Below are 21489 nucleotides of genomic sequence, written 5' to 3' on the forward strand. Positions count from 1 at the left end.
GTTTGCGTCCCTGTGCCTTTACACCAACGCAAACCCGACCTCCCGCCCCCTACAACTTCGCCGCAGCCCTCAGATCCTCCCTCGTGAGCTCCTGCCCCCTCTTCCTCTCCGCGCTCAACCTTCCCGCACGCAACAGTCGCGCAATCATCTCCTCGTCCCCAAAATGGCTATTATGCTCAAAGTCCGGCTCCTCCGCATACGCGACACGGGCCGCATCAACAAGGATACGCGCCGTCATGCCAAAAACTCTGAAGCGATTTAGGTGCGCAAGGGCATCTGCAGTTTCCTCCTGTTCCTTCTCCTCCGAAGATGCCGCGTCCCCACCCTTACCTTTCTTACTCCTCGGCCTCGCAACACTCTGCCCCCCTACCGGCACGAAGAAATTGTGCATGCGCCACCGGCTCTCGTGCCAGTCTGTCCAGGTGCCCTGATACCATTCGGCTGGGAAGCCTGCCGCTTCGGCGCCGGGGAACTCGGCGGCTGAGGCGCTGGAGTAGCGGACCGCGTCCTCGTCTTCATCCTTGCTACGTAGGAAGTTGTGGAAGGGTGCCGTGAAGACTGCAGCAACTTCTTTGGCGTCGAGGCGCGGGATCATGGTTTCTTCTACGGACGGCATTTTGCTGGAGGAGGTGGACCCAGCACCAGGCTTCGCGGACAGAAAAGCCACACATGGCCGCACGGCGAGCTCCGTCTTCGCGAGGTTGGCGGGGAGCTCGGTCAGATGTTCGACGCGGAAGGGGGGAGGCAGTTTGGCGTCGGAGAGGGGGAGGCCGATCTCCTCGTAGGCTTCGCGGCGGGCGGTTTGGAAGGGGGCTTCGTTGAGGGCGTCGGCTTTGCCTGGTCGTGGTGTTACTTTGGGAACTTCCTTGCAAGTGGACACAACACCAGCGGATAAGTGACTGTGAGGTTTGGATGGGTACATGGGAACGTACCTCCTGGTAGCGCAGCTTGTCCGGCATCTATGGTCATAGAAGTTAGATACAATAGCTTGTTGCGCACTATACTCGCGCTTTGCGCAAACACTACTAACAAGACTTCAACGTGCTCGCGCGCATCGTAAGCACAACCCTCAAATCGCCCTTGCGATCCGCGAACAGCAGTATCAGGACTGCTGCCCTGCGCGCCAGAGGGCAATTGTAGTATTGTGTCGGCGGCGGGACATAGGCGCGTAAGCGCGCAATGGCGGCCTGTCACATTGTCAGTCCCCAAGATAGTGGTCGCTATGCGCGTAGGAAGATATACCGCCGATGCTGGCGTGAGAGATGCCATGTCGAGGCCCGGTACGGCCTACATCGTGGTACTCATGAAGGGAGCATGACGCGCGTGGTTGTCGAGGATCATCGCTTCCGAGGCTTCGGTGCTCGGGGAAGTTGAGGCGGGGATCAGGGTTGCCTTGTTCCATTGGCTGATCCGGTTCAGGGTCACTGCAGCATCGGTTGGAAGACATTGAATCGTATCAGTACTGCATTGAAGAGAATGGATTGCTAAATACCTCGTTTCGAGGGCCTCATTCTAGGAGGACTTTCAGAGAGGGTATCCCAACCAACCAGTATCCCGAACACCCATGCTATGCAGAGCGATTGCTGCCCCCCATACAAAAAAACTCCTAGGGCTGATGATGCCTTGCAATTCCTCCCTTGTGCAAACTCCCAGACCCTTCTCAGTAAGACAAATTGGGTATCATGATCCTTCTTCCATTTCTAAACAAAAGCATCCGCCGGCAGACTGGCCCTGGCGCTCTCAAAAGCGACGACAGCCCTCTCCAAATTCCACCCACTTTCCTCCAAACACTGCCTTGAGTAGGTCGCATTCATGCGCGTAGCCGCCGACAGCTGCGCTACAAGCTGCTCCTGTCCCAGAGCCTGGCCATCGACCTTCCAAGCCTGGTCGCCTCCGTAGGGCCTGACTGTCCACATATCCCGGACGATCCTGACACCCGTAGCCCCGCCTGGACCGAGAATGAATGTGCGGTCGAAGCTTCTGTGATGTTTTGGCTGCCCTGTCGAAATGTTGATTTCTTCGTATTCGCCGTGAATGGTGATGAGAAAGCCGCCGACGCCATACGGCAGCTGTCCTACTGGGTCTGGCACGCCGGCCTGGTGAATGCATTCAATGACCCATTTCTGAGGGTCGGAGATCAGGCCGGGGTGACGAGTCGCCGGTAGTGTGTTGTAGACTTCGCGGATGGCGTCTTGGCCTTGTAGCTTGCGGGCCATGCGTGCTGGTGTTTGCGCGATATGCTTGAGGTTTCGGCTGCGCTTGATGTAGACGTCCCATTCCTGCTTAATGTGATCCTGCGAAGGATCTCGCGGCGCCCGTGAATTGACTGATAGAGAGAAGGTGGTGTCGGCATTGTAGTACATGTTGACTAGCGCGTTTCTGTCGCTGTCGAACCCTGCGAAGAAATTGGTGATGAATGTTTCCGCGATCTGCGCTTCATCCTGAAAAAGTGGTGCAGCGACTGGTAGAGGACTCTTGGTGATTTGCTTGCTCGTTCTCGCAGCTTCCTCGTCTGAGCGGACTTGAACGCCGTTCAAGAAACGGAGAGTCGGGTACCAGTTGGTGATCTGAGTTTGGTAGTCGGGTGACTCTTGCTCAAACGGATTGCCGCTGAGAACAAGGTGGTCGAGGTGGCGGAATTTGTGCTTCCAACCGTGAAGAGATGCGAGGTTGGGAAATTTATTGTTCGAGAGGTCGAGATTAATGAGATCGGGGAAGGTTGGCGCAAGTGAAGCGACTGCAGCCAAAGACGAGAGTTCGTTGTCGGCTAGGGTCACACTGTGTACAGTGTCCTTCTTCTCCTGCGCTGTCTTGAACAGGCCATCGCAGATTTTCATGAGTGCGGGGAAGAACTTCGACTGAGTGGATGCCGAGTTGAACATGCCCAAGGTGTTGAGCTCTGCGTCCGAACCAAGAGCGCTGAGGTCGAGAAGCTTCATTTCTGCGTTGTATCGACGGCTCAAGAAGTTCTGGAGTAATTGCTTGACTTCAGTCGCATTTTCCGCTCGTGATGCTTGTCCCGGCGGGGTTGGAGAGCGCGTTGGTTCCGAGAGTTGCTCGATTTTGATATTGGCACCAGCAAATACCCAGCCGTCCAGGCGCAATATCGACAGCGCTTCGTTGGACGGTAAAGTGATGATCAGAGCATCGCCTTCTTGTTGATGCTGTTGGAGAGTTGGTTAGCGACTGTCCATCCGAAGGCTTCACTTTGCTTCTCAAGGGGATAGCTTACCTTTCTGATTCTGATTGGATGCGATCCTTTGATACCGCGTGCGTTATTCCGCTTGTCCAGGTTGATGGTGCCTCTCTTCTCAAGGAATGTGAGGAGCGACTGGATCCCTCCATCGTCGTTTGCGGCAGCCTTGCTGTTTTTATAGCCGGTGACCTTCAGGTCTCTCATGTCTTTTTTTTTAGTCAGTCGCTGTTATTCACTCTCTTCATGGCAATAAAGAGGTCGTACGCTTGATTGGTCCTGTGGTGGCTCTGGGACCGCGTGGAACGGCATCGCCGGTGGCAACGTGTCGGAGAATTTCGCGCTTGAAGACCTCGCTGTTCAGATTTTTGGCGCGGCCTGGTCCGGTCGGTGTTCCATCGCGCCCTCCACGGCCTCTGCCCTTGGTGATTCCTCCACCGCGCGCCTTCGCGGCGCTGTCCATCACTAGGTCGCCATCACGGTCGGTCCGAGCGGCGCTGCGTCGCTTTGCTATTGCCCCCCGCCTGTTGGTGAAGCCGTCGACTGGCGTTCCGCGCCTGGTGGTAACGCCGGTTGTCATGTTGCTAGTTCTGAGGTTGTCGAAGAGGTTGTAGTATAGAGAGGGAGTGAGAGGATTTGTATGTAATGACTGGGGAGGTGCAGCTTGCTCGGATAGTTCTTATGTGCTATTGTGTTGTCTGTGGACAAAGGGCGAGCAGCTTGGGAAAGTTTGTGGGAGTGGGAGTGAGGTTCGGCTTAGGCATGACGGAGCTCCAGGCCGCCGCACTAGTGTGCACGTGACATACTAGGCGAATCGCCGGACTCGTCGATCGCCGGGCGCCCAGAGTTTATCAAGCTTCACCACGTTTCCAAAGACCTTTTACACTGGCCCTTCCACTTCCAGTCGTAGCTCTAACACGGCTACGATGCAGTATCGGATGCGCCTCTAGGTTCTCCATCGTAACCCTCGTAAGTTGATTGAAGTCCCTTCTGTTTTTCGAGTCCGGCGATTTTTGTCACCGCGTCGAGTAAGTATGCCTCACGTGACTCTCGAGTACCAGCGCGACCACTCACGCCGAGCGGGAAAAGAGCCTCACCGCGTACAGCTACCCTATTCAAGCTAGTCGTAGCACTGTAGCTGAATAGGCCCCAAGCACAGTCCACAGCTCAAAGATACCTTTAGGCGGTGGACGTAGTGTAGAACGAAACTGCTGCATACCTTTTGCTTCCTATCACATAGAGTTGTCTAGCTGCCTTGCAACTGACAGGATCAGGAGGCCCAGCTCGATCGTGCATCTAGTGTCGAACAAGCTGGGCATAGACGCGGTAGCGGACTTCTCATGTAGTTCTTGTACCTAACGCTCGGCCACCGTGAGCTCGTAGAGTGATCCACGATCAGGCGCTGCAGTAAGCTTCAAGAGTGAACGATAGAACGACATGCGTTGAGCTAGCGATTTAGACTGTGTCGTGAAGCATCACAGGGATCTTAAAGGGAGTTTCATTCTTGCTGCAGCCCCGGACCTCAAGGTTTGCCGTGATGCCTTTTTCCCGCTCGGCATGCCACTGAACCGTGGAGCGCAAATCTACATCCGCCCGCGTGCACTTTGGAGAGCAAATATTTCCAACAACCCGCCGCTGCCAGAAGTAAGCCCCCCAAGCAAGACGCGTAGTCTCAGGCAGTGCTGAAGATGGCAGAGACACCCATCAACCGCCGAAATCGAGGAAAGCGTTCTTTGATGTCATCTGCCTGAACGGCGCCTGTGTAAAGAACTCTACCGGATTGGGAACAGCCCCCAGCGAGCGTCCACCATAATACACGCACTCCCATCTAGCTGAACCACACCGTCGCCCCCAAAATGGCCTCCGATGCGCCCACTGCGGCTCCCGCGCCCGTCTCTCGTCCGCGCGAAGTCTCAGCCCTAGACGAAGAAGCCTCCGAGCAGCTCAAGCTGGGCGAGTTCACCGGCGTGCCAACACTCTCCCTCTCCGAAGCGCGGCTCGTCATAGACAAAGTCCTGCGCGTGCGAAAACAAGAGCGACGCGTCTTCCAAGAGACCGAGTGGGTCCCCCCCCGCCCCCCTCTCAAGCACCGCGCCCTCACCGCAAAAACTTCCCCAAGACTGACACCTCCACGCGCCCTTCCACAGAACCCTCACGAAAATGCAAACCTACCTCGACCACTTCGCGCGCTTCAAGCAGCAGACGGCCGCCACAAACGTCGAGCGCACCCTCAGCAACTACCCCGAGATGGAGAAGTTTGAGAAGAGCCAGCTGGCGACGCTGTGCTGCGAGGATGCGCAGGAGGCCAAGACGCTGATACCGAGCCTGCAGAATAAGATCTCGGATGAGGACTTGACGCAGCTGCTGAAGGAGATTGCACAGAATAGGAGTTTGGGGGAGGCTTAGGGGTTCCGGACGTGTCGGTTCGGGCGCTCCGGGCGGATGCTTGGCTCAGGCTGATCGGGTTTGAGGTTGCATGAGGTCTCAGGTGGACATTTGTCCGTGTTTCTAGCAAGGCGTTTGGGGGTTTTGGTCAGGAGTGAACAGATTCCACGCACGTCGAGAATGATACCACAGTTATAGAGTTTGCACAACTTCATCGAATTCAGCTATTGGTATGCGAACAGTTTTGTCAGGCTACAAGTCTGTGCTTGGTACCTTTTTCCTGCATGTGAACATTGCCCTTTCCGAAGAACATGTGACAGTTGAAAAACCACACCGCAAACGTATGACAGCCACGCCCGTAGCCTGTGTATCAATCTAACAGGCTCTTCCATCTGTTTCGTCTCGAGCGCCAGCCCACGCTGATACGTTTGCCGAAAGACAAGCAGCCAGTATACGCAAGGTTCCGGCTCTCCATCAGCAACAAACGACTAGTATAGGACGTTGTACAAGAAAACAAGACAAAAGAAAAGCTTCTGGTGAGACAAACACAACAACGCTAAAGCAGGAGGCGTCGTATACGGAACGCCAGGTCCCCACGCGTGGACCATGTGAGGAGACGATTAGCAAACCACCAACACCTTGCTCAAACAGATTGACTATCAGGAAAAGGAGAAAGCACGAACGAGTGTAGAGTGGTAAAGCGCACATGATAAGGACAAGTTGTGGCTGGACAGCCGCGGCGTGCAAACGGGTGCCATCACTGGTATCGCTGAGTAGGCGACATCGACCGTTTGGCCGTAGGAGTTGGATCAGGATCCAGGTAATTTGTGTGAGAGGGCTTAGGCGTGACAGCATTTGGGTCCATATCAATTTCTTGTACATCGCAGCCCGGCAACAGAGGGAAGATTTCTGGCGGAGACATGAGGGGTTGAAATTGTTTCGGGTCTTGCTTCGCAGTCGTCAACGCTTCTGCTGTGGAATCTTCTGCTATTGCGGGTGGAGGGGATGACGCGAGACCGTCTGCCGCAGACATTTCTTCTACAGAGATGACACTACCGTGACTGTTGGTGCGCATCATCTCCGTTCCGAGCTTCGACGACGGCTTCGACCTGCCCTTGGGGCTCTTCGCTCGAACCTGAAGGTGGCCGAGCTCCTCATCTTCGTCGTCACCAGACTCAGCGCAGTCATATCTCTTAGCTTCGAGGGAACGCCTCTTGGAGTCCACCTCCTCCGAAGATCGCTGTCTGCGGGGGACGGAGTGGCTCATAACGGCGGGGGCTGATGATTGCTCCGGTCCAAGGATTGATGGTACAGTGTTCAGTGACTTTAGCTCCGGTGATGTAGTGGGCTCTTCTGAGATTCCTAGCCCGCCGAGCATACGTGCTATCTCCCGATCAGACCACTCGTTGGTTGTTCGTCTGCTGATGATGCCTGGAATGTCATCGCCGCCACGGCTCTCCATGTCGCCATAGGAACTTGACCCGATTGAGTCTTCTCTGCTTGACCCTCGATAGCTACTCGATGGCATGGCTGCAAAGCCCGAAGAATTCGAAGTTGTTGGGCTGTCATCAGTTCGAACAGACTCCTGTCTTAGCCCGGATGAAGGAATAATTGGCAGCTGAGCTGGAGTCCAATTGGGAGGTGGGGCCTTCCATTGACACAGACGGCCCATGATCTCGGTCAACTTCTTCATAGTCGGCGGCTTCTCGATGTATCCGTCAAAATACTGTGGTGCTTGCAGCTCTTTCAGATATCCAGTGACTGTCACGATTGGTGTGTGGGAGTTTGCATTCTTGGTCTCGCGGATCATTCGAGCAACGTCCGCACCGTTGATTTGAGGAAGCCTAAACTCCATGAAGATGATGTCAAACTTGACCTGACCTGATGCGTATCTTATAGCCTCGGCACCGGTCTGCACAGAGATCGTTCGACATCGCAGCTTTTCCAGAAGCTTTTCCATGACGAGCCGAGACACTGGATGATCCTCGCAGATCAAAACATCTAGTGGTCTGAATATGGGACCTTCCGCTAGCGTTATCTGGGAAAGCCTGCGCATACTCTGTCTTCGTCGCTGCACACGTAATAGGACCTTTTGTCTGGAATCTTCGGTGTCGGACGAGGAGGGAGACACGTCAAGCACTTGGCTTCTCCGGTGGTGGTGATTAGGCCTTAGATTCCCCAGCGTGTCTTCTTCCTGCGATCCAACGGTCATAGAGCGTGCTCTAGGAGACGTAGCAATGTTTATTGACGCGCTGCTTTGGCGATGCACCGTCAAGCCATGGCCTGATGGGGGCTGGATCATCGACTGCGTTTTGAGAAGTTTAATAGGCGATGAGGCGCTGGATGCGGCTTTGATGGCGCCCGGCAGTCGAGGAACGTCGAAGAAACTGCCCGGCTGGAGAGAGCTTCCGCTAGTTTGGTGGCTCAGTGTGGAAGATCCGTTCGATGTCTTTCTACGCTCGTGGTTCTGGCCAGTGCTGAAAGAGACCAGCAGAGGGGACGATGGCTGCGATACCCTGCTAGGAGAGGAGTTCACCTGGCTTACTAAGGACGGAGAAACCGGTCGATTGGCCCCTTTGTTTGCCGACATCGTGCGCTTGAGAGGCATAGAAATCAGTGGCGAAGACTCCAAAGAAGGCGACGGAGAGCTGATGATAGGTGAGGTCACGGCAGAGGAAGGTTTGCTCTGCCCTTGCATCGCTTCTGCCCGAAGCTTCTGTATGACATCTTTGTTCGCCTTTTCCAGAACAGGCAGATTCTTGAACGCGAAATTGCCGAAATCATCCGCAGCAACCGGCTCAGATAACCTTCTTGTACGGCCCTCACGCACGTGAGGAGGTATATGCAGCGGCATCAGGCCTCGCTTCATCGAGTTGACCTGGGATCGCACGCGGGAAAGGGCGTCGTGCGGTCGGTCCGGATAGTCCGCCCCAGGCGTAGCTGCCGGCGACGAGCACTGATCCTCAAATTCGGAAGCAAAATTCTGATACGTCGCGCCCCGTGCATCGAAATATTCTGTATCTTCAGGATTGCATGTTGCCGGGACAAACGAGGCTTCGTCGTCGCGAAGCGTCTGCCAGTTGATGCCCACAAACCACTCATGGCTTCTGATCTCTTCTCCACCGCAAGAGAACTTCTCCCCCGCATTTGCACCCAGACGATCCCGAGGATTACTGCACATCAGGCGATTCATCAGATCCTTGGCTTCAGCCGATACCTCACAGACGTCCTCCTCAGGCCAGTCGATCTTACGGTCAAGAATGTTCTGAAACACCTGGTCCGGCGCGTCCGCGTGGAACGGCGGATAACCGTACAGGAACTCAAAGAGGATGCAGCCCAGCGACCACCAATCACTGGTTTCGTCCTGACCAGCACCGTTGATAGTTTCGGGAGCAAGGTAGTCAGGAGTCCCTACAAACCGGCGGTTGCTATCTCCCGGATCGTACAAGGCCATCGGTGGCGGAAGCATTGTTGACGCCTGTGGCGGCGTGTTGTTTTGCACAGAGCTTGTCTGACTCAAGATGGGCTGCAGCATATATGGATCTGGAGAGTACCCATCCTCGCTGTAGCTCTCCTCCTCAATGGGCGAGCGGCGTTGGTATGCCGACAGGTCATCGGCGATGGAAAACCTTCGGAACATGGCCTGCAAGGCATCGCTCTCGCCACTATCGCTCCGGTTTCCAGACGTTCTTCGAGACGGCTCACGGCTTGCTGAAGTCTCTCGACTGAGACTGAAATAGGATGGCTGTCCAATATCACCCGTAAGAGCTGGAGTAAGACTAGGTGTTTGAGCTGGGGAATGGTTGCCTTGCATATCGAATGAAGCAGAGCGAGATGACGCGACTGACATTGCCCTGTGGAAAGGCCCTTGTTTGAGAAGGTCCGGAGCGGGCTCATCCGGCTTGCTGTTGAGTGCCCGCTTCTGCCTTCCTATCAGTCCCATCCTGGAGAGACCAAAATCCGTCAGCTTCAAATGTCCCTTCTGGTCGATGAGGAGGTTGTCGGGCTTCAGGTCACGATGGATGATGCCCCTGCTATGCAAGTGCTCTACTCCAAGGACAACCTCTGCGATATACTTCTTTGCCCAATCTTCAGGCAGCGAGCCAAGGACTTTGATTAAGGACGCACAATCTCCACCGTTCAAGTACTCCATAACCAAGTAGAGGTAGTCTTTGCTGGAGAATGTCCAGTAGAGCTTGGCAACAAAGTCGCTCTCGCCCTGCCACATCATTATTGCACGTTCAGCCTTGACGTTAGTAACTTGGTTCTTGGCAACCATGTCCGCCTTCTTCAAGACTTTGATTGCGAAGTAGTCACCAGTAGACTTCTTCTTGGACAGGTACACGCTTCCGAAAGCGCCTTTGCTGATTGGCTTGATTATTTCGAAGTCTTTGATGGAAGGTGGCACTGCTCGCGGCTGAGGGGCGGTGATAGATGCGAGACGAGGCGATGCAGGGGCACGCGCGAACTCACCGCCTACAGCCGAGGATTGTCTGCGATGGTGATGGAGCTGAGCCGCAGAGATTGATGGAGGAGAAAACTCGCCCAAGGGCATGACCGGGGACACGATGGGAGACGGAACGTGATCCGTACCACTGGATACCCTCGGTTTCGACAGTCTGAGTGGGGAAGATGGAGGAACCGCGCCTCTCGCGGGTGATTGTTGTCTGCTGGACATGACGCTAGGGAGGATGAGACTCTTCCTCTTGCGCTCACGAGAACTAGCGATCCTAGTAAGGCCAAGCTCAGAGCCAGGAGAATCTGTTCTGGGCGGACCAGATAGGACCGAAGAGCGCACGCTAGTGTCACTATCGCCGCCAGCGTCGCTCTCAAAGACCATTGAAGCACGCTTGCTGTGAGGGACTATGCTCATCGCACCCGCATTGGATCGGGGGGTCTGCGACCCACGCGGACTGCTCGACCGCGTTGACTCGGCTGCCGAAGAAGGTCTGCGGCGCGTTCGAGAAGTAAGAGAAGGGGTTGACGTGCTGCGGATGGCTGGATTGAGGATCGCGGGACTGTCGAACGATCCTGAGAAGACTCCTTCTTCTGTGGACATTCGGTCAAGACCATCATCGCCCAGCTCTTCTCGGATTTCCTCACCGCCAACTTGATCAATATCGGCGCTGGAATCGCTGTCTTCTCCTGCTACGATTGATGCAGCCTTACGCATTGCAGCATCAATACACTCCTGGACAAGAATGTCGAATTCGACGCGGATCCTCTCAGAGTACTCCAAGATCCTACGGTGGCGGAAGACAGCCTCAACCTTAGCTCTCGCAAGTCTCGAGGTATCGTCGCACAAAAGCGCGAGACCCTGCTCTGCTTCCAGACTCCCTGCGCTCGGCGACTGCCATTGGAGGATTTGAGAGATCCTACTTTCCGACTGCGGCGACTGGGTTCGAATTTCTGTGCTCAACTGTCCCCGGCTATCTTTGATCGCAGGTGTGTTTATCTCAAGCGCGGTGTCGCAAAGGTCAAGAACCAGTTCAACGATGCGAGAAACCGGCCTCCTGATGGCGAATGAACGGGCGCGATGGTGGCCGAAGCCTCCTGGACGCTCTCGAGACCGTGAGGGAGGAGATGCAGGCGAAGCTCTGCCTGAGCTGGGGCCAGAGGACGGCGTGGAAGCAGGCGAAATCGGCAGGCCCTTGTATTCCGGGATTGGGACCGGAGAGGCGACTTCAACGGGCAGGGATCGTGACTGGCGTGACTGAGCTTCCAAGACATCCAGAACCTTGACGATAGCGTTGCGGTGATCAGTAAGGCTCTCCTGAGCAAGCTGAACATCCATCTCAGCTTTGTGTTCTAGCAAGCAGAGCTCGGTGTGCTTCTCGAACCACCACGGCGTAATCTGGCGTTCGCATATTCGACACAAAGCTGGCAGTGGAGGCGGATGGCTCTCAGGGTCTCTTGTTCCAGCCTCAGCCAAGGCTGTGAGGTAGTGTGCAAGCATCTCAGCCCCAATGCCGAGAGACTCAACTAGGACCTGAGGAAGGTCAATAGTAACCTCGCGGATGACAGAGGGCCGAATCATCCACATCGTCTAGCCGGACGTCAACAACTGTACCTGCAAAGGCGAGAGGAAGACTTACATGGCTTTCCTCGCCGGATGTACGATCGTACACGATTATGCCTTGGGCCTCAAGATTAAGCACTCGGTCTTGCTCTTCCACTTGGCCTGTCTGAGCCGCATCTTCGCCCTCAACGATAGTTTTGTGAGACTTTGGCTGCAAGACAGACAACGGCCCCATGGAAGTGGCAAAGCGGATAATTCGACTGCGAGAATCATCTTTCCTCATTGCCTCGACCGCTTCCGAGAATGCGTCCTTGTCGCTGAGAAGGATGTGTGCGATGGGCTTTCCGACCACGGCGTCTGGCTCAGTACCGACTACATCCCGCCATGTCGGACTGACCCATCGGATATGGTTGTCCAAGCCCAAGTCCATTATCACATTCAGGCATTGCTCGGCCGCTTCTCGTAGTTCTTCTCGCTCCTCGCGGATATCCATGCTTATCGATCGCTCCATCTGACCTCTGACCGGACCTTGACCCGCAGCTTCTCCCTTCAATGCTGCCACGGCTGGCGGAATCAACACCGACGGTGTTAACCCTTCGGCCATGTTTCGAAGTGGCCCTCTTTCACAATGTGTGTTTGTTTCTTTAGTGGGGTCCTAAATCCTGTCCGCCCGGGGGCAGCCGGTGCGCTTGCTATATCGCGGCAGAGAGCATCACCATCATGACAGGAATCGTGATGGTATGCTCGGTAGTGGCTGTCGCGTCGAGGCGCTGTGGTGATATGAAGCTGCCTCCAGTGTCTGTTGCCGCTTGTTGGAATTTTGTCGACGGTAGGGCCGGGACGTTGCATCCAGGGTCTGAAGCAGCTTCTTTTGGTGGTGCAGCCGGCAGCTCACACTAAGCGACCAACATTGTTGCAGAGAACTCCAGTGAACTAGCGATTGAATGTGAGGTAAATGAGCGTCGGGTATACGGTTGGGAGTCGAGGAGTTTGTCAGCTGCGGATGCGGTGACTTTTTTCACGAAGTCGAAAGACTCCCCCGCTGACGACCGGTGGCCCGTCCTCACTCCACCGCCCAGAGCACTGGAAGGCAGCACAACAAAGCCTCGGGCACGCTACTCGTATCAGCACATGACCTTCCCCCACTGGAGGACGCCAGTCGGCTAGATGTGCTACTCTCGTGCATTTGACTAGACCACGGTGTGCTTGAAGCCGGCAAGGGGCAATGCTTGAACAGATTCTCATGGATTCGAGCGCCGCGTTACAACGGGCCCCCTTTGTGTCACTAGGAAAGCGCTGTGCAGATTCATTATGACGAAGCATGTTCGCACTTCTTCAAAGCAGCTCGTTGAGGCCACAAAACCACGCATCCTGGCTGTCAGTCACCAACAACCTGGCCTGCGATTGCATTTATGAACCCAATAATAGCCATCAGGGATGATGCATCGAGGCTGTCATCTGCGGCAGCGAGGACCCAGGCAGATGTCATCGAATCCACTTCGTGAGGTGTGGAGGGGATAAATGCAGGTGGATGCCTATCAATTCGGGGTCGCTGACGCAGGACTGGTGAGAGCTACACTGCCTCCTCGCCGTACGGGTTTGTAGCGCACCAGCGACACCACAATCAACCCATGAGAGCAGTGCCTCTGGCAGCTCCTTCCTGACGCTCCAGACATGCTTCTGCTGCTGCTTTCATAGCTCTTGAGCAGTGGGTACCATGCCAGCAGCGCCCACTTCGGTTGCCAGTCATCGGGTCTGGAGTAGCTCGAACTGTGACAGAACGAGCGGTCCGCTCGGCGCCGGTGCATGATCATGCAGATCGAGAATTATCACAGCGAATCAGCACCGCGCGGATGCCATCCCTAGTGCCCTTGGCTGCGTTTCGTGCAAAACCTAAAGATGACATTTTACTCGAACGACGCAAGTTCAAGCCACCACTAACGGCGGGAGCGTTGCCAGCTGGCCCCTTGCTGGCTGGTGTATCCATGCATGCATGTGGGGTAGCGTGCCGGCTTTTCCATTCTCATCGCCAATGCACTGCCGGAAGCCGCACAATGAGCCACCCCAGGAACATGAAGCTGGGGGAAAAGGTCTTCACGGTATTGGAGATGATCAGGGAGTGAGGATTCCAGCCGTTGGATCATTCAGACAGTTCACGACTTGAGCCGTCTTTTTTAATTGTTGCACAATCAACACATTTAACCACCACCATGGGGGCTGCTGCAATGGCGCCGGGCTCGCTGCAACCCACAAGCGGGCTTCAAACCATGACGAGACCGCGATGGAGGTGTCTCAGCATTCGCTATCAGTGTTTCAGACCCTCCCCACATCATCTTCAAACTCATGAATCCATAGCTATTTGATACTCGAGTACCATTATACCCATCCTGACTTACCGACTTGTATTGGCCGCTGTCGACGACGACTTATCATATCACTGTGGCATGTCAGTCTCACACTGACTATGCGTGTAGCGGCAAGATATAAATGTGCTGAGACTCACGGGCTTGTCTGAACATCTCAACTGATCAACGCTGTGAGGAATTGTGCTGGTGTCTCATATCGACCCCGTTGTGCCTCTGATGTTGAGTTTTATTGATGGTACCCAGTCGCCCTCTGGTATTCTTCGAGGCCTTCATTGAACGAGGATCGGGTGGCCTATGTGTACTACACCGCTCGTACAGCTTCGAGGAACGGGGCAGCAGCAACGACTTTGTGCTGGCCGCTATCCTCGGACGCTTCTCTAATGTTGACAGACGGCGATGGAGATGGGTCGATATTCGACGACATCCACCCAACTGAGCCGACGTGCTTGCCTAGATCGCCAACGTTCCTGGTGGCCTTTATCTGGAGGCTTGTCGGTTTGCAGTAACTCCAGTGGAAGTCCCTGGTCAGTTATCCAAGAACTTGTGGAAGGGGGCGGAGTATGAAGTCCTGCGAGACGTGCCCGAATAAACCTGTCGGAGAGAAGATCTGGCTAGCCGCAGTTATACTGTTGAGCCCATGGACAGAAAGCTGTTTAGGAGAGTAAAATACCTACCTGATAATGCCATACAACCCCGGGGTATCAATTATCTCGAGGACGGTCAATCCCGGAAAAGTGCACAGATACCTTATCGGGACGGCTTCAATACCTACTGTGGACGCCGTGTGCAGCGCATCAATCTGTGCAACGACCTCCGCAGCCCTATCACAGCTGGCAATCCAGCTCAAGCTCATTGCTGCTCTTGGCGCGCTCTAGTGTATGATCAATCTGGTAAAGCATCAGGTGCCGCTACGCGCCAGCTCTTACCTCCCTCATATCTCCACGAGCTTTGCGGAACTTAGCCGCAGCCCGCAGTACGGGTGAGGGCAAAGACAACAAGGGCTTTTAGGAGTACACGCTGCTCCCCGAGCGGTGGATTGAGGCGCATCTTGTCGCGGAGATTTTGTTAATTTTAGAGGGCTCGGCAACTTAGCCTCAGCCTCTCGGGCCCCCAGTATTCCTGCAGGGGTCTTTCTCTCTGCAACACTGCGTCCACACTTCTCTGCACCCAGAAACCACCACCACTGCGTGCCGGACCTCAACCCTCGCGGCGCATCCGCGCTCCTATCTGGCTTATTGCGAAGATACACTGGCCATCGAGATATACGCAGGGAGCCCGAAATCCGCGCCGGACTGACACCCCGACATCCGTGACCGCCCTCTGTTGTGGGCAACGCACGGCGCTCTTCAACCCAGCAACGCACTCTCACTCTCCGCCGCGCACACGACATACTCTTGCGCCAAGCAACCGCAAGCGCCGACGCCGTTCAGCGCGTCTAGATCTCCGACTTCGCCGCCTCAGTAATCTCAGATGACTGGTCGCGCTTCGATTCAGGGCCCGCAGCGTCGCGCATAGTGACTTCGTCGACGATCGCAACCACGAACTTCCACACGTCAACTTTTTTTTCTGAGCGACTAGATCAGGCTAGCTCTCCCCCGCAATGGCGGCCCCTCTTGAGGGTCAGCCCTTGAGCGAAGAGCAAAACTTAGTTGGCGAACCGCACCCAGACGACAACCGGACTTCACTCGCCGACGGGGGATCTGATCCAAACCACTCCCATAACGACAACACAAACCCCAAACAGGGCGATCAGGGCGGCGAGGAATACAACGCGCTCACCGAGAATGCTTACACTCTGGAGCTCGCGTCAAACAGGAGAGATGGGCCGGAGACTGGCCAATTAGCCACCACTGCGCCTGTCATGCGGGAAGTCATATCCATCGACCACCACAGACGCCAGAGCGAGCCAAGTTTCTGTGGTAAATGCAAGCAAGAGCTACCCGGCCAGTACGTGAGGGCGTTAGGACAGAAGTGGCATCTCGAGTGCTTCACTTGCGAGGTGGGTCTCAGGCAACAACATCACTACTATGAACGACCGTCTAACCTGGCTCATATAGGATTGTGGTAAGATCGTCGCATCCAAGTTCTTTCCCGTGCCCGATCAACCCCCTGGCCAGTACCCTCTGTGCGAGACAGATTATTTTGGGCGGCTCAATCTTCTCTGTTATAAATGCGGACATGCTCTACGGGGATCTTACATTACTGCCTTAGATCGCAAGTACCACATCGAACATTTCACCTGCTCCGTCTGTCCGACGGTTTTTGGCGCCCAGGACAGCTACTATGAACATGATGGGGATGTCTTCTGCCACTACCACTACTCCACTAAATTCGCACAGCTATGCAACGGATGCCATTACGCGATCCTGAAGCAGTTTGTAGAGATCTTCCGGAATGGAGAAAACCAGCACTGGCATCCCGAATGCTACATGATTCACAAATACTGGAACGTCCGCCTTCGCAAAGACGGGGTGCCAGCAATCACACAAGGCGCAAACAACGAAGACGCCACTGAAGCCATGCGCAGAGCAGTTCGGTCCGAAGAGGAGCAGATGGAGCAGAGGGTGGTTTGGATCTGGCGGACACTATCAACATTTGAAGAAAAGTCTGCCACGTGCATCTCAGATATGCTCTTGCATGTCAGCAATGGCGAGTACTTCAAGGGCATCGTGTCTGCAAGGACCTTCATCGTGTTTGTCGAGACACTCTTCATCTCCGCTGACAAGCTGGACCAACTGCTACTCGCCGCCTTATCCAAGAAATGTAAGTTTCCCACTCATGCCGACGTTCCACAAAATACGTTTCACAACAGCTGAACATGTTGCTGTAGCCCTTTCAGTTTCGCGAGAGGCGAAGCTCCTGTGCAAGAAAGTCGTTTCGTTCTTTCATCTACTCGCGCGTTCGTGCGACACAGGTGTGCGCCGCCTTGGAGTCACCCAAGAATTGTTGTCGCTTGTCACCGGCTTAGCGCACTACCTGAAACTCATCATCCGGATTTGCCTTCAGGGGTCGCTACGCCTAGAAAAGGAGAAAGACATTGACGAAGGCCTGAACTTCCTTCTTACGAACATCAACGGTCTTGACGACCGACTAGCTCATGAAAGCAGCGTGGATCAGGCCGCCGAAGCTGCGGTCTACTGCCGAAAGAAGGCCGACACTTGCCCCGTGTGCAACGAGCCAGTCGAGGACAAATGTTTCAAGCAGGCAGACCGAATAATCCACATGCAATGCTTGCGGTGCCACAATTGTGGCGTAGATCTATCGGATAAGCTACCGCATGCTCGATGGGCTCCCGGTACAAGAATCATTCTTTGCAGCAACTGTGCCGCTCACAGACTGGTAGATAGTCAAGGTGGATTTTCGGAAGTCACGAGGCTAGCACAATATGTGCACCTGCTGAAGTGCGCGCACGCTCGTCTCCTAGCGACTTTGCGCAGTAGCGGTGCCTTGCCACACACCTCAGGTATGCTTCACTCCGAAAACGGGCTTTGCACATGCTAATTGCTACTAATAGAAGATCCCAACCTGGCCGAGTATGATTCTAACCAAGGGCATCGTGTAGCTCCCTCCGAGCTCGAGCCGCCAATGCTTCGTGCAGATTCACGTTCAAAGTCCTACGGAGATCGAACCGATTATGAGGCCGAGAACGGCTCATCTCTGGAGGGCATCAAGCGTATGCGCTCTTCGAAGATGGAGAAGCACCTCTCCATGACGGGACGTCATGCAAGAACCTCAAGAGTCGTTGACGGTCCCACCGGATCAACTGTGCATCCTGGGTCTCCGGGTGAGGCGTCAGAAGCTAAGTTCAATGGCATGCACATCGTGCAAGAACGAGACCTCAGTGGTGATGCATTGAGACAACTCACAATCGGCGGTAATTCACTTGCCTTGGACGACATCCCCAGGTTCGCCGCCGCAGAACAAGCGCGAGATCAACGACCGAATGCGGCCAAGTACGCCAGAGACCATCTTGTTGGCTCCGAGCCCAAGCCGAAGCTTGTCAACGGTCATCGGCGCGACATCTCCGGAGGTCAGGAGATTGAGAAGGCTGCCCTGACCGACGCCTCGTTGTTCCGTCCGAAGAGATACTTCTCGGAGTTGTCTGGCCTAGAGCATTTCATTGTCAGAACAGTAGCAGTTATCTTGCTGGAGCCCCTGCTAGGTGGCCTGTTCAACCAGGAAGAACTCCTCGCGATGATTAGCGAAAAGCGACCTGGAAACTTCTGGGGAAGGTTCGGCAAAGCATTCATCAAGAACGACAAAGGAAAAGCTAGCGGCAAGCGCAAGGGCGTGTTTGGGAAGGGTCTGGATCAAGTCACCGAGAGAGACGGTGCAGAGTCCACTGACGGCATCGGTCCTGGCACCCTCAAAGTACCTGCATTGGTACAGGACGCGGTTTCCGCCATGCGCTCGATGGACATGTCGGTAGAGGGAGTCTTCAGGAAGAATGGTAACATTAAACGGCTAAGAGAGCTTGCTGAGGAGATCGATGTTCAAGGTGGCGATGCTGTGGATCTCACAAAGGAAAACCCTGTCCAAGTCGCTGCTCTGCTCAAGAAGTTCCTGCGCGACCTGCCGGATCCCGTTCTGACATTCAAGTTGCATCCTCTCTTCATTGCGGCTGCCAGTAAGTGAGCCCGTCGGGCAATTTGGTTTCGCCTGCTGACTCGGCCTCTAGGAATGGATGAGAACAAGCGCAAGCGCGTGCTTCACCTAACCTGCTGCTTGCTCCCGAAAGCAAATCGTGACACGATGGAAGTTTTGTTCTCCTTCCTCAACTGGGTCTCATCCTTCTGCGCTGTTGACGAGGAGACCGGCAGCAAGATGGACATTCACAACTTGGCTACAGTCATTGCGCCGAACGTTCTGTACTCGAACAGCAAGAACCCCGAACTGGATCACAGCTTCCTGGCTATCGAAGCAGTGCATTGTCTCATCGAGAACAACGAGACGATGTCGGAAGTGAGTTAACGTGTTGCACCTCAACAAGAATCGCAAAGCTAACATACACTTCACAGGTTCCGGAAGATCTACAGACCATCCTCAACGACACCGCTCTTCATGCCAACAGCGGCGAAGTCACCACCAAAGAGATCCTCAAGCGATACGGCAACCTGTGCAAAGCGCCACAGACCACAGCATCCGCGGCCGAGGTCCAAAAACCGCGATCGCGTGAGGGCCGCCCGTCAGCACCGGTCGTTCAGCGCGTCGATACGGATCCCCATGCTTGGCAGAACGAGAGTTCCGTCCGTCACATCGGAGGACCTCCGGCATCTTTTGGACCCAGCAGCACTCATAACACCCCGCCCCAGAATCCAACCGACTTCACTCCCCCCACATCCTACAGCTATCCTCCAGGAAACCATGAAGTCTACGGGGCTCCCAATGGCAGCCCGAACCGCCAGGCACGGCTGAGAGACAGTGCGTACACGAAGCAAGGTGCGCTCGGAATCACAGGCACTGGCTGATTGAACCTATCACAAGCGCTGGTTGATTCAAGTCAACCACCGGCGCTGGACAAATCAGCACTTTCTCACTTAGGCTCCAGGCTTGGCATGCCCATTTTTGCATATGTCCGGAGTTCAGCGTTCACGATCTCGCCACAGTTGAAAGGCACGGCCACTTTTGTAACCGCGGATACCAGAGACACTGGCGACACAGGCTCATGTTTTTTTTTGTTATGCGCTTGCACAGTACCCATAGTACCCTGCTCCTCATGTTCGCCCTTGGCGCTTCGGTGGAGGCCCTTTGATTCCCCCTGGATGCTGATTCCCCTAATGTTTCCGTTTTTGTTGTCACTGCTGTACGCTGCCAACCCTTGTTGGCGAAAAATTGGCATAGTGGGCGCCCATCTCGAGGGTGCTGTGGCCTGGCGGCGTGTAGATTACTTAGCGAGCACCTTGCAGCTTTCCCCGCCTACGCTGGCTAGGCGGGATGGAAAGCTTATGCGTATGAGAATTGATACAAAGTCAAAAACCAATCACCGTCTTCCTGCTCTGCTTGGTGAAAGTGAGTGCACTCACCGCTGGTGATATCCGGTTACACAGCTCCATCGCAGCGTTTGCATACATATCGTTTTGGGCAATGTCTTTGCCCTTACCACCACTGTTGGCTGTGAGCTGCACAGGCTTACACCACAGGTGAAGCCAGGTCAGGACATAAAACGAGACTTTTGTCATTTCAGTTGCTTCGCCGCGTGCAACATGTAAGCATCCGAAATACTGTCTAGCAAGAAAACCAGGTGCATTTCCGGATAGTACTGCTGATATTACACATCTATCATGGTATTGACTCCGCTGAAGCTCTGAGTTTTTAAACAGAAGACTTGCTAAACTCGCTCAATCACCGTAAACGTTACTCAAGAGTTGACAAGCGTGCAACACAAACGGAGCCAGTTCGGGGCTCAAGAGGAGCTCGAATGAGAGATCCTTGTCAATCTACACAACATGGATGACGCAGTCGTCTTTCTAAAGAGCAAAGAGCAATTCACGGCACTGCTAACATTGCTCGCAACATCCTCAAGAGTCCTCAACCGCCATGGGAGCTCCGGCATTCGACAGCACCAGATGGAATCAGCGCGTAGCTACCCTGACTTCCTCAGACGAAGTCATCCGCATCAACTACATTGATTGCCCGCCCCCTCCATCCACCGCCTCGAGAGGTACCATTCTCCTGATCCACGGTTTCCCCCAAACTTCATACCAGTTCCGCCATGTAATCACACCTCTAGCCAATGCTGGCTATCGCATCATCGCGCCCGACTACCGGGGCGCCGGGCAGTCGTCACGGCCAGCGGGCGGCTATACCAAAACAACCATGGCATCCGACTTAATAGCCTTGGTGTCCCATCTAGGCATCACCTCTCGAATCCACATCGTAGGCCACGATATCGGCGGCATGATCGCCCACGCCTACGCCTCACGGCAGCCGTCCAGCGTCGCCAGCATAATCTGGGGCGAGTGCCCTCTTCCCGGCACTTCAGCATATGCTGCAGACAGGACAACACACCAAGTCGCGCAGTTCCACTTCATCTTCCACTGTGTGCCTGACCTGCCGGAAGCGCTGGTCGCTGGCCGAGAGGGCATCTATTTGAAGCACTTTTTCAATAAGCTGGTGTATAACAGCGCGGCCATTACGGACGCTGATTTTGGCCATTACGTGTTAGCTTACAGCCAGCCTGGCGCAATGAGAGCGGCATTTCAGGTGTATGGTACTTTTGAGAAGGATGCGGAGGAGAACAGGGAGTGGGTGAAACGGGAGGGGAAGTGTAAGGTTCCGTGTATGGTGTTCAGTGGAGATATGAGTAGGCATAAGGAGGCAGCGGAGAGTATGGCCAGCGAGGTCTACGAAGATATTGAGGTGGCGGTCGTCGAGGCAAGTGGACATTACCTTGCGGAGGAGAATCCGGAGGGTTTTGTAAAGCAAGTGCTAGAGTTTGTAGGAAAACACCGCGAGCAATAAATCCACACGGGCTTCATCTGATATCCAATCCCGAGTTCCGGCCAGTGAACCGAAGTGTAACAGGC

General features: G+C 54.7%; 6 protein-coding genes across 6 annotated transcripts; 3 read left to right on the plus strand and 3 right to left on the minus strand.

The window, feature by feature from the left end:
* Positions 1-49: 49 nt before the first annotated feature.
* Positions 50-1269, minus strand: W97_01212 (uncharacterized protein; the record flags this gene model as incomplete). Its single annotated transcript, XM_007779121.1, has 4 exons — positions 50-837; positions 933-959; positions 1031-1187; positions 1243-1269. 4 exons carry the CDS (start codon positions 1267-1269, stop codon positions 50-52), a joined length of 999 nt encoding a protein of 332 aa, XP_007777311.1.
* A 431-nt stretch (positions 1270-1700) lies between these two features.
* W97_01213 (uncharacterized protein) lies at positions 1701-3773 on the minus strand (the record flags this gene model as incomplete). Its single annotated transcript, XM_007779122.1, has 3 exons — positions 1701-3164; positions 3233-3402; positions 3461-3773. The coding sequence occupies 3 exons, from the start codon at positions 3771-3773 to the stop codon at positions 1701-1703; spliced, it is 1947 nt and encodes a 648-aa protein (XP_007777312.1).
* A 1276-nt stretch (positions 3774-5049) lies between these two features.
* On the plus strand, positions 5050-5599 carry W97_01214 (uncharacterized protein; the record flags this gene model as incomplete). Its single annotated transcript, XM_007779123.1, has 2 exons — positions 5050-5252; positions 5341-5599. The coding sequence occupies 2 exons, from the start codon at positions 5050-5052 to the stop codon at positions 5597-5599; spliced, it is 462 nt and encodes a 153-aa protein (XP_007777313.1).
* A 736-nt stretch (positions 5600-6335) lies between these two features.
* On the minus strand, positions 6336-12201 carry W97_01215 (AGC protein kinase; the record flags this gene model as incomplete). Its single annotated transcript, XM_007779124.1, has 2 exons — positions 6336-11624; positions 11674-12201. The coding sequence occupies 2 exons, from the start codon at positions 12199-12201 to the stop codon at positions 6336-6338; spliced, it is 5817 nt and encodes a 1938-aa protein (XP_007777314.1).
* Positions 12202-15563: 3362 nt separating this feature from the next.
* On the plus strand, positions 15564-19431 carry W97_01216 (uncharacterized protein; the record flags this gene model as incomplete). The annotated part of the gene is made up of 6 exons (XM_007779125.1): positions 15564-15962; positions 16021-16726; positions 16794-17426; positions 17478-18590; positions 18642-18925; positions 18982-19431. 6 exons carry the CDS (start codon positions 15564-15566, stop codon positions 19429-19431), a joined length of 3585 nt encoding a protein of 1194 aa, XP_007777315.1.
* A 1069-nt stretch (positions 19432-20500) lies between these two features.
* W97_01217 (uncharacterized protein) lies at positions 20501-21424 on the plus strand (the record flags this gene model as incomplete). Its single annotated transcript, XM_007779126.1, has 1 exon — positions 20501-21424. One exon carries the CDS (start codon positions 20501-20503, stop codon positions 21422-21424), a length of 924 nt encoding a protein of 307 aa, XP_007777316.1.
* Positions 21425-21489: the final 65 nt, after the last annotated feature.

The sequence above is a fragment of the Coniosporium apollinis genome (genome assembly GCF_000281105.1).
Source record: "Coniosporium apollinis CBS 100218 chromosome Unknown supercont1.4, whole genome shotgun sequence".
In the NCBI taxonomy this organism is placed as follows: Eukaryota; Fungi; Ascomycota; class Dothideomycetes; genus Coniosporium; species Coniosporium apollinis.